Source organism: Diadema antillarum, unplaced genomic scaffold (genome assembly GCF_040938485.1).
Source record: "Diadema antillarum isolate AM-2024a unplaced genomic scaffold, OU_Dant_1.0 seq00000637_RagTag, whole genome shotgun sequence".
Classification (NCBI taxonomy): Eukaryota; Metazoa; Echinodermata; class Echinoidea; order Diadematoida; family Diadematidae; genus Diadema; species Diadema antillarum.
The window spans coordinates 1,719,072-1,732,330 of NW_027271554.1; the positions used below are offsets into that span (position 1 = coordinate 1,719,072).

At 39.3% G+C, this 13,259-nt stretch overlaps 1 protein-coding gene across 1 annotated transcript in view; it reads right to left on the reverse strand.

The window, feature by feature from the left end:
- LOC139736353 (oxysterol-binding protein-related protein 1-like) overlaps positions 1-13,259 on the reverse strand; it is a 105,638-nt gene that overhangs the window by 11,381 nt on the left and 80,998 nt on the right. Inside the window, 2 exon segments of the mRNA XM_071647109.1 lie at positions 3,854-4,030; positions 5,501-5,598. Of these exon segments, the coding sequence (XP_071503210.1) occupies positions 3,854-4,030; positions 5,501-5,598 (275 nt within the window).

Sequence of the window (13,259 nt, forward strand, 5' to 3'; positions counted from 1 at the left end):
TTCCAAAAATTGGTTAGGGAGATACTCGAGTATTACACTGTGTTCATACATTTCAATCTATGGGCAAAACATGATACCTAAATCAGGGAGGAATTCATGGATTATATTCGATTGTAAGGATATAAAGAGGAATTTCAGTTTTCAGAGACACTCCCGCAAAATTGGGTGACTTTGTAGCACTGGAGACCCTCCATTAAAGGACTAGTTCACCTTCATAAACATAAGGATTGAGAGAATGCAACAATGTTAGTAGAACACATCAGTGAAAGTTTGAGGAAAATTGGACAATCGATGCAAAAGTTATGAATTTTTAAAATTTTTGTGTTGGAACCGCTGGATGAGGAGACTACTACAGCTTGTGAGTCATATGCGTACAACAGTATAAAGAAAATATAAAGAAAATTCAACATATTTTCACTTTTTTCACATAATAAAAGAGCACTTGACTTGGCTCTTTCTAGAGGCAGGGGGAATAATATTACCCATAACATTTGTCGGTAACGAGTCGGGGGAATGTGAACTTTTTTCATAAGATGAAATTTTGTGAAATTCTCTTTATATTTTCCTTATATTGTTGTACGCATGTGACATCTAAGTTATTCACACACTGCAGTAGTCTTCTCATCCAGCGGTTACTGCACAAAAACTTCAAAAATTCATAACTTTTGAATGGATTGTCCGATTTTCCTCAAACTTTCAATGATGTGTTCTACTAATATTGCTACATTCTCTCAATCCTTATGTATATGAAGGTGAACTTGTCCTTTAATCAATCTTTTACAGGAAGGTAGGAATATATGGATAATTCTAGCGTCGCATTGTTTTTGATATCGCAACTAATTGACTAATTGCCTGCCTGTCTGGCGATCGGGAGGTCGTAGGTTTGAATCCTGCCCGAGTATGTATGCCCATGATTTCTTTTATCAAGATGGCTTCTACTTAACACTGATTAATTTGGAGCGTATTTACGTTGATGTTTAAGGCAATTTGTCTATCAGTTTCAATAAGAATATGATTGCTGACAAATCTCTATCTTTTTCCTTCTTCCTTCATAAAATTAAACGAAGCTAAATTCAGACATAACAATGTCATGACAGCAAAAATTTAGGACAGCTCTCACGTCTAAAGCCTGTGAAGCTACCAGCAAGTTGCAACCCAGTATAAGCAATGCGCGTCAAAAAGAAGGTCCGGATTTTAATGGGGGAGATCTATATCTCAGGCAGCACAGACAGATGTGACAAAGCCAGACGGAACGACTATTAAAGAACGGTACCAGCATATTCTACTCAGCAGCCAATAGCACAGCAGCGAGCTGTGCCAACAGAAAGCACTGCGTCGAGACAAGATAGCGGATGGTGTGTGACATAAAAACAGAAGAGGGAAAGAACTCTAAAGGGTAGTCAACCTCATAGGTATGCCAGTCAACCTGGTTTGAGGGGTAGACAGCCTATTTGCAACCTTAAAGGCGAACGCCGGATGATATTCAGATTTTTGTGTTTGCACAACTACAAATTGGTTATATTGGGTACAGAGTTTCAGAATTTATGGCGATTTGGATGAGGAATAAGAATGTTTTCAAAATTTGTAACAGATCACAATGATATGGCAGCTTCACCATGAGAATGCATGAGAAGGGGGCTCAAGGAAGCAGAATAAAAGACGAAAGCATGCATGAATTCTACACAGGTGAAGTTGATAGGCAAGTGGTACCGGTATTGCAATAGAATTACACTTGTATAACATTGGAATATATGTGAGTCTCCTACATCATCATACTTGTTCACTGTATTAAAAAAAGAATTGTTTGAGGTTTTTAAGAGTATTGGTTTATCGGCTCAAGGACCACAATGAATTCCACACATCTATACATGGCACTATCAGTTTATGTAAGGCTACTACATGATGTGAAATTATGAAAATCATTTGGAGTTCCCCTTTAAAGTGTAGTCGGCCTCACAAGCATGCCAGTCAACGTTATTTGCACCCTCTATGATATAGAGTTCAATGTGGGAGGAAGAAAGGCTGGAGACTTTTTGATTCAAACAACAACAAATGGGCACAGAATAGGATTTACACCTGTACACATCATTGGACCATCCTGGACTCCGCCTACAGTACACATACATTCTGGAGACAGTTTGAATGGTGTGAGGAATGGATATTTGTGCTGCCATCTATTAAGCTGCAGTGTATTCATGTAAATCATCATTAGAAAAGATATGATAAATAAAACATATATGGTGATATATGAATAGATAAAAACAATAAAAAGTTGAGCTTCACAGAAAAAAATTAAATAATCCCACATTTGATGAAATTGGACAGGAACCTTTAAAAAAAGCCCCACTTGAAATGAATTGGAAAAAATGACATGACAATTACACTTTTTTAATGCTTCGGTTATGACTAGTTCTGAAACTGTTGTCACACTCAATAAAAGCCCAATAAGAAGTCTAAATACTGCACAAGACTTGCTCAAAGATACTGGTAGGAGGTTTTCTGTTTTTGCAGGGCATGTTAAGGACATCTTGGAGGAAACCACGTGTCTGGAGATCTCTTCATACACCTGAGTGAAGTGAACACCGCGCTTAAGTTTTACTTCATTTAGTTTTGTCTTGATTCACATGACCCTCTCTGTGCCAGGGACTTTGGACAGCTTGTACAATGCTATGGAGTTTTCTGTGCCAATCGGCAATCACAGCACATAAAGGATTATGCAGCAGGCAATCCCTTCAACAAAATGAAGACGACTTTACAAGATAGATAATCTTCTTTCCAGACCATTTGCCGATTTCTTACACCTGTCAAAATTATTTCACATCCCTTCTCCAACTTAGCACAAGTTTCCTGCTACACACAGGAAATGGACTTCATAGCTCTTGGTCACTCCACACAGTCCAAAATAAGAATACAGCCTTATACTGTAATGTTGCCATCATTCCTTTCCCATGAAGTTTGTTGCACTTTCTATCTCAATCCTCATGGAATCACAACATGGATATGGTGCTGCTGGCTTCAGATACAACTGGTTACAAAAATCTATGAAATCATGGCCCAATATTACGAGGAGTCAGCTTGTACAAGTTTGGTAGAGGAATGCATTTTCCCATAAGCCCCAGGCTTCAGTGAACATTGGACACTCTGATCATTGTGATCTGGTAAGGGCCTGAAAAATTTGAATCAACATAATAAAGGCAGGGGCAACTATCTATGATGGCAAACCTGCAGTTGTGGGAGGAATTTGTAGAGTAGACATGGGAGGAGTTTGCAGAGTAGTTGTGGGAGGAGTTTGCAAAGTGGATGATAAAGTGGGAGAGAGTTTGCATGAGTAGATGTGGGAGGAGTTTAAAGTTGTGGGAGGAGTTTGCAGAGTAGTAGTGGGAAGAGTTTACAGAGTAGTTGTGGGAGGAGTTTACAGAGTAGTTGTGGGAGGTTTGCAAAGGAGATACTAAAGTGGGAGAGGAGTTTGTCAAGTAGATGTGGGAGGAGTTTAAAGTTGTGCGAAGAGTTTGCAGAGTAGTAGTGGGAGGAGTTTGCAAAGTAGTTGTGCGAGGAGTTTGCAGAAGAGTTGTGGGAGGAATTTTACAGAGCAGTTGCGGGAGGAGTTTGCAGAGCAGTTGCTTGAGGAGTTTACAGGGTACATGCAGGAGTTCTAGGAGGAGTTTGCAAAGAAGCTACACGTGGAGTTTTGTACAGAGTTAAAGGTAGACCTTGCAAAGTAGTCGTGGGTGGAGTTTACAAAATAGATGTAGGTGCCCCACATAGTTATGGGACGAGCGTGGCTAAGTATATGGTACATGGGTGAGGGGGAGGGGGGAATCAGGCGGCCAACACCGGTGGCTGCCCAACTTACTTTGGAAGTTTGATTGTGACCACGCCTTTCGGCTGCACCTCCATGCTCTTGCCCCAGAACTTCAGCTTGGGGTGGACGGCCCCGTGGAACTCAAAGTGGGGCGAGGTGGCGTGGAAGGCACTGACCGGTGGGTGGTGCGAGACCTGCTCAAGCAGTATCCTCGTGTCAATGTCATCCCTGTAGACCACATTAGAATCGCACGAAATTAAAATGAGCAACGGGTGAATGGGTAAAAAGAATTGACTCTGATGTATCATCAGAGAGCAAGTATACCACACAGATCAATCACAAGATGATCCAACAATTAATGCATAGATAGACTAGAAAAGCACTCTGAGAGCGCAGACCTCCGCCAAGCATGCAGCTCATTTCCACCACTGATCTTGTTCTTCCATAGAGATATCAGTGATTTCCACCCTAATGTACTTATAGCATTGTGTGCTGAAAGTCGCCCGATTTCCTGATATAGAAGCCTTTGTTACGTCATAAACCCTCAGCTGCACGGCGCGCCTCGCCCTAGCAGAAACTAGAGCACGCAAACCTCGAATACGCGCAGCCTGAACTCCCAAGTTCATTGACCCTACCTGCCAAAATATAAAAAATCCTTCATAAATTCCCCCCAAATTCTCGGATCACTACCAAAAGTTAATCGTTTGTTACTTGTGTCATTCTCAACCTTTCCTGCAAGTTTCATCCCAATCCGTTAACTACTTTTTGAGTTATTTTGCACACGGACAAACTAACTAACTAACGAACAAACAAACGGTAATGAAAACATAACCTCCCCCCTCGGCGGAGGTAATAAATGGAAATTGCACAGCACAAGTAGAGGGGGGTTCCTACAAGTAAAGAGAGCAATGGCCAAGCCATAATACACACACTGCGTCCAATATAATGCATATCATGTCATACCAGTGGTATGGCAACAGAAGTCTTATGCACATAGAGATATCTAGAGGAACATACCTACTGTGTAGATCAATATATCAACATGCTTGGACAGAATTTGCAATGATGAATACACATTATAGACGCAATAGATACAGACATTGACAATATAATAAACATGTTTTAATAGGAAGCAATCTACAACAGAAAACTAGTAGACTGTGCTACATAAACAGGGGTCGCACTTAACTTTTTTTTTAACTAGCCAGGCGGACTACTTAGAATCAATTTTGACACTGAAGCAATATTTTGGCTAGCCAGACGGACTAGTAACTTCAGAATTTTATGATTTTTAGCTAGTCCGACGTGATTTTGGGTGGCCAATGGCCAGCGGACCATTGCCAATTTCGAACCCTGATAAACCATAGGTATGCTCTGCTACAATTTATAAAAGGGTTCTCTTTAATAGCAAATAAGCCACATCTGAACTCATCTATCATAACTGCCATTCTAATTTCTTCCTTTTCTTTTAAAACAAAAACTTCTCAAGAGACTACAAGAAGGGCATACAGTGAGTTATTACCTTTAAAATTCTGAATATCTGACACAAAATTTGAGCTCGAGTTCATTGCATGCATAGATTGAAAAGGGTCAATCACGTCCCATAATTAGTGACATCAGAACAAGTGGAGGTGACTTCTGCATTTTATGTGAAAAGCAATGAGAGAAAAAAAAAATTGACATAGAGCAGTATCTCACCTTTGTAATTCATATGTTTCTCCTAGCAGTGGGTTGAAGGGCTTGCCGAATCTATCTACATTTGACGCTGATGCTGACACAACAAACGCCGTAACCAACTGCAAGTGAAAGATCAAAATCACAAGAAAGCCTGATATTAAAAACATGAAGAAAACAATATTATTATGCTCCTACAAAAAAAAAAAATCCTCTTTTTTTTCCTTTTGATTTAATAGTCTCATGAAAGGCTTCAAACAAATCATGACGACATAGCTTTCAAATCCACAGATTTCTGAGGAAATCTTTTCAGCCTTAATTCCTCCAAAGAAGATGGAGACACATATCACATTATTGCTACAGCTTGTATCTATATCATGTAATAATTTTACAGTTCTGACTTGGGAGGAATGCCTCATGCTATGCTAAAATAACATTATATGCGTCAGTGATCATGCGCAAAATTTGAAGGGATACACTTGTACATCGTGGGAGATACTGGATATAAAGGAACTAAAACATGATTCCACAGCAATATCATCTGGTTCAGTTCAGTTCATGCTTAAAGGGATAGTACAGTATTGGTAGAGATGAAAATTTGGCTTTTAGATTTTTGCAAGATACCAAGAATAGTGCAGAGCATACCATTTTAAGAGGAATTCAAAGTTTATTTGATGAAAATCGGGTTTGGAATGACTGAAACATCCAAAAACAAAGTAAAACAAAGCGATAGTGATAAAGTGTGGGTCCCACACTTTGGTAGAATTACTCTATTTTGGATATCTCAGCCATTTCAAAACCAATTTTCATCAAATTAACGCTGAATTCCTCATAGAATTACATGCTCTTTCATATTTTATAAGAGGTTTCTCATTATCTCACCAAAAAATGTTAGAAACCTGAAATTAGGTCTCAACCAAAACTATACAATCCCTTTAAAAAGTGCTCACGTTTTGTCAGCATCTCTGAGACATGATGTCAGATTTGACAATGAGAAAACTCCGGCTACAATGTGTGTTGTAAAATCATTATGCCTAGGTGTCCACTTTCATTCGACATCATGGGTAATCTGAAGCGCTTCATGGCATAAATGCACACACGCACACACATGTACACTCACACACCCCACACACATATACACATCTTTTTATGAATTCCTTTATTCACCAATAAGGAAGCAACACATTTTGCTATGCCATTGAGGTTCAGGTAGAATTTCAAGATACAGTTTTAGGATTAATTTTCAAAAGAAAGAAACAGAGAGAGATAAGTAAAAAGAGAAGAAAAGAGAGCATTAGGAAAAATAAAACTAAAACATTTTCATTCATAATGACATGAGGATCTGGAAATCTATCAGTTGATTATCAGCCATGACCATACATTGTACTGGCTCAATGCAGTGCTTGGCCACATATACTTGTACACAGGTCTGTAAGATCAAAATAAATACTTGACATTCTTCTTTCAGTTTTCAACTTTGATATTCATATTCACATATCGCAGTGATGTAACTGCAGTTTTCAACTTTGATATCACAATATTTGCCCTCTATCAAACCAGATAAATGCACTATCTGTACTTGAACAAGCTTGGGAGATCGCAGAGAAGCAGGATAGAGTACTGTAGTGTAAACCATTCTACGCTAAGTCACATGACACAGTCAATCATATATATTCAGGACATGTATCTCAATGGTACTTGAACTAATTGACTTTGGACAGCGACTATCCTTTTGCCCTTCAGATATCAGCTTTTGCACTTTTGACACACTCAGAAGTCCAATAAATTGTGTTATTAAGATTATTTACATGAGAAAGTCTTAGAAGGGACTGACCTAGGTATTACAAAAGTGAAAAATTCACTGTAGGCTCAAGGTCACTCGATTATTTGTTTGTTTTTTTCTTCTTCTTTTCAGTGTAATCATACCAAGAGGCATAAACACACACACAAACACTGATAAGAAAAAACAACAACAAAAACACTACAGATGACTAATAGCCCTGAAATATGTCTTGTGTAACCGAAATACATGTTGATGCATTGCTTTAAATAATCTCTATAGGGACAGTTTCACCTGTAACTATGCAGTGCTGTATTTCAGTAACAAGGTACAATATGATTTACCCTAGTGTATATCCTCCACCCCAAAAAAAGAAAAGAAAAGATAAATATGTAAAAGCCTACTTATGTTCCATCTGTGTGGATGCAGAGAGGTTTAATATCAAAAGGTGTTTATATACAGTAGGTATAACTTTACTGCTGGAAAAAAATTTACCTTCATCTGTTAATTTCTGCTGCTGTCTCTTGTTATTTCTATAATTTACTATCATTGTGTCTTTATGTGTATGTGTACGTGCATGGGGGGGGGGGGGGGGTAAGGGATTTACCCAATTTTTTTAATTTATGCAAATCGGGTGACTTTACCGAGAACAGATCTTACATGCTTCATGCACTACGGTACCACTATGTGCGGGGGCCCTGTCTGGCAAGGTCCTGAATGTAAACCCTACAGCCCAGTGCACGTGTTGTGTAGGCCCCACCATTGTGTCGGCCCCACCATTGTGTCCTCAGGTCGTGATGTAACACTGGGCTTGTCCACCGCTAAAACCGCTATTCATGCACCCACTTTATTGGAGCGGTACACACCCACGGACAGGGATATGGGGGGGGGGGCAGAAATGCAGTCAAGGAAACTATGGGGACAAAAGACAGATGGGCCAACTCATTGTTTGACTTGGAAACTTGTTGGTGCTCTACAGGTCAAGGATTAGTCTCGTTTCAAGACAATGTTCCCCAGACACACACACACACCGAAAGGAGTTGTCTGCTGGTACAACATCAGTGTAGTTCTGAAGGGGTAAATGACGTGGGAGTTTTTACTGGAGGCTTGTTCCTACACAGAGGTCATGGATTAGCCTCGCTCTGCGGCAATGTCGCGAGTACCAGACTCATTCATGTATTGTACACCAAGTATTCTTAATGACAGTGTGGGAGTTTTGTTGGAATGCACGGGGGAAAGGGATTTATTATTCACGGCAAACATCTTTTCCATGATCCGTTCTGTGCTGGAATCGCAAGACGAGGTGTGGGTAGATGGTAAAGAAAAAAAAGATTGCAGGGCAATGAGAATACAAAGCTCAAATGCTGCCTTAGGAGGGTTATATAGTTTTGCAGCACAAGATCCTGTCAAGATTACCTCTCCCGCAATGGCAAAACTTTGCTAGTTATATCAAAATAAGGACAAAGATCAAGCCATTCATTTAGAGAGAACCTCCATAAATGCTATGCTTAATGTTTTAGACAGATGTAACGCAGAACAAAATTATGAAAGGATAAACCATCAATTAATGTGATTCATAGCTAGGCAAGTACAATTGTATATCATGATCAGAATAGTGGGGGGGGGGGCACCTTCCATGAATGCCATTAACCCTTTAACAACTAAAGATTCTGTACATAATGGCTTATTGCTCCCCAGAAGGTTGTATAGCAATATCAATTTCAGTAATTTTCCAATATATGTAAAATACACTGTAGCTCACTGCATGTTTATTTTTCAGTTATGTATATCAGAAAGCCTATTAAGACTTTACTAAGAGAATTGTGTGTCAAAGAAGTAATTCTGACATACTTTTGTTGACCTTTAACCCCTTATGAATTACATAATTATTTATTCTATAAGAAAACAATAGAAATGGTAAAGCATGACACTATAAAAAAAAAAAAAAATGGGGCAGTTTGGGGCGTTTTAGGGAGTAATAAGACGGGCGGTTTCTGGTGGTTCAGTTACTAACGGGTTAATCAAAATGTTTAATAGCAAACATCCTCCAGGTGGGAGGAAGTCTACTTCCTCAAGAACAAACCATTTTCTAGCATTTATATTTGTTTTCTGTGCACAAATGCGAAATTCAAGCCGCACGACATTCAAGCCACATGACCAAGACAGGATCTACATTTCATGCCCCAACAGAATGACCTACTCACATTGATTTGAATCAATCTACATAATACAGTAGTCTCTGCTTAAACAGGTACTGCTTTTAAAATCAGGTACTCCGCTTAATTGAAATAAAAAGTGAACACGCACTTCCAATGCGAGTTACTGTATATTTACCAGAAGATTGAGTAGGCATTTTGGTTAAATGAGTACATGGTAAAAAAAATTTCCAAACTTAGCCCCATGTCTTTCCGTTCCTTCCTTGCTGAAAATCTTTGAAATGTGTGTAGAAGAACATAAATTCTGAAGAAATTGTGAGGTGCCAAGAAGTGATAGAATGCTACGGTTTATGTTTTAACTTTGAATGTGCAGTGAACGATCAATTCGCCGTATCGATTCAAAGACAAGGTGTTGTGTGGATGTGCATCTACAAGCTTAGGCAAAAAAAAAATTGTTGTATTGGCGTAACCCGCCCGACCCTAAAAATTCCGCCGACCCCATGTTTTTTATTATTTTTTTTTGCTATCAATATCAAATATCTTGTTGATTGCGATCGCAATCGCACAAACCCGGAAGTGGAAACGGCTCTGGGGATATCGGATGTACGAGGGAGAGATCTAGCGCCTCGCATAAGCCTCGCTTGATCAGTACGTCATCTGTTTCCTACACGGACGCGTACTCTAACAAGATTTATTCAGTGTATACTCAGCATTCAGACTGCGATGTATTGTGCACAGTTTTGCCATAGGTTTCTTGTGTGGAGAACTTACACGAATCTGTATATGTAGGACTGTAATAGAGATCGCCGTGTGCGATGAAAAGATCGTACATATGGGTCAATTTGCATCTACCTTATCTAAGTCAAAATAGTAAAATATGAAGTGAAAACATTCAGGATAGGGATTTCAAGATCTTTAAATTCTGTGAAGGGGTATAATTCCAGTAATATTGGCCTCATAAATGATTTGTAGAATAGATGAACACAGCACATTTGGTGCAGCAGTTGTAACTGTTTACTGAGCTGAGCACGAGTTTTACACGTAAAATGCAGGTAGTAAAAAAATAAAAAATATAAAAATATAAAAATCTGCCCGACCGACCCTGTTTGAAAATCTCATGTTATGCCGATACAACCTTTTTTTTTGGGGGGGGGGGGGGGCCTTATCTTCAATGTTAAAAAATTCACAGTTTCTAAAAATTGTGTGAAGGTAACTCGGGTTGTACTTGTGTGTTCATGCGTGCAGCTCGATGGGCACATGTAATTCCCAAATTGGGAAGATTTCTCCATTATCTTGTCAAGATATCAAGAGATATCAGAGTTTTCACGGAGCCTCCAGTAGAATCAGGGAAGCCTACAGCTCTACACTGCACTAATAAATCATTGCAGTTTATGCCTCTTTACAGAAAGGATGTTAAATTCTCTCAGCTTTGTCACTGTGCAAAAGTAAGACTTAGGCTGCATTTATCATCTTTCCCATGTTTGAAACATCTTTTAATACCCACTATCAAAAAGAGTTTGCAAATGCCTATTAAAAGTTCAGGTCGCGTTTCTCAAGTTGTTGCGTTATCACCTCTAGAGTGAGTCAAGTGGGAGGTCTTGCCACTGCGCAACTCCATTGCATACTTTGACCTGAGGAGCGGAGATGTGAAGTTGGCAGTGGTTGGCAATGGCAGATCCAAGCTTTAAACACGTTTAAAACTGACTTTGCATTGATCATCTCCACAGAAACGTGTTTCTGTTTCAAACATGTTTGCAATCACACTTCCTTTGGCGTTTCAGAAACATGTTTTCTAACCCCATATAAATCGAAAAAGCTTTGCACTTTAAATACCATCTGCCAAAATCTCCCTGAAAGTTGTTTGGAAACCTTAATTCTGTGCCAGAAGTGAGTTGATAAAGCACCCATCATCACACATGATAGCCTCTCATTGCTCTCATGTATATACTTCACTGCAACAAAAAATATTCATACATCACTGACTGCCACTTGCAAAACATGGCACCACTGCCAGCAAATCTTTTGTCGTTCTTGATGTTGTTTTGTCGCCGACTATGACAATGGATTTTCTATTTGTTCGTTTTTTTGGTTGTTGTTTTTATGTTCAATACTTGATGAGACTGTACTTGCTAGAAAAAGGAAAACTTGTACATTAGAAGATAATGAAGTACTACTTCGCTAGCACATCACTTTCAAAGCTCCTACCTATAGAAAAAGCAGTCAAGGCTAATTTGCTGTTTGTTTGTGTTTTTTCTATCAAAACTTGAAATCAGATTGCTCCCTTTTCAAGAAAAATGAACCCCAAATATCTATGCACATTGAATCTACATGCAGAAATGTTATCAGAACATATCAGTGAAGTTTGAGCAAAATCAGGAAAATACAGAAAATTCAACAGATTTGAAGCTTTCTCGCACAATGACAGAGCATTTGACTTTTATACCTCTTTCAGAAAGCAGGGGGAATATAACCCTTAACATCCGTAACAAGTTGATGGAATGTGTACTTTTCATGAAAAATGAAGTTTTGTGGAATTATACTCATATCTTCTTTATACTGTTGTCCAAAATGACATTATGAACTGTAGGAGGCTTCTTTAATATCTAGCAATGATGGCACCAAAACTTTAAAAATTCATCATTTTTTAAGGGAAGGGATATTTATTCTCACTAGCGTTCTACCGCAGGAGGACGCATGGAACGCTCGAGGACGATTTTACGCGTATATAGGCGCATCTGACATGATGTGCGCGCTGGTGATTTTTTTCTGTAAGAGAGAAATCGTCCTACCGCGGTAGGACGACTGGCGTCCCTCCGCGTTCTACCGCCACATACAAACTCTGTACTAGTATTGGTCACGTCTCATGCTTTGTGCATGTGTGCGGGAGGCGCCCGGTTTGGTCGTACGCCGTGTGATCCCAATCAACAGAAGAGAGAATTCGAGCAGCAACGCAACCAACGAGAGCCAGAAGCTGGGTGTACTACGATGCGTATGGCGATTTTTATAACGTAAAGACTAGAATTACACGGCTCGAAATCGTTTGTGGGCCGTATAGATGCCAGTTTAATCACAAATGAGGTGGAAAATTATCGTCGAGCAACCTTCAAGCTGAGACACTATTCTATCGGGATCACTCAAAAAATAAAGTGTAGGCCTAGGCCCTAATTTACATTCAAGGATGAAGTGATTATGATTATATAAAGTAGGTCTACTACACTACTAGACCTAGTAGTACCTGAATCCTGATTTAACGACAGTGAAATGAGCTATATAATGTGACATGACAATTCGCGAGTCTTGTGTTGATATAAATGAACGAAATCACTGAAAAAAAATCTACACTGACTCCTAGGGACCTAGTATCCTTTGTCAGGCAATTGAATAGCGAGAGTGCAACGTTTGACATGTTAAAATGCCAATGGGAAAAGTGATCTTCAAATATCGAAGCTACTTTGTTAAGAAGAAAAAAAAAAACCCGACAAAACAAAACACAAGTCACAAAAAGGACATCGTGAAGCTGCATTTTGACAACTGTTATGATTATTTACATACGGCATTAGACAGAAAGATCCGTCTGTCCGGAGGACTCTTTTGTATTTTGCCATTAACGCCGTCCTCCGTAGACAGAGGGGATCGGTGAAGCCAGACGCAGTCTCCGCGGAACATTCCCCGACGGACAGATACAGACCGATCTTTCGGTCAAATACGGCATGTGCCACGGTCACACACCTTGCTTAGACTCGCCTTTAGACGTAAATTTTGGTGGATGAATTTCACTTCTGTTCTGATGAACGAATGTAATATGTCTTTCTTTTTATAGTTGGTAGATTGTATTTTGTACATTGTT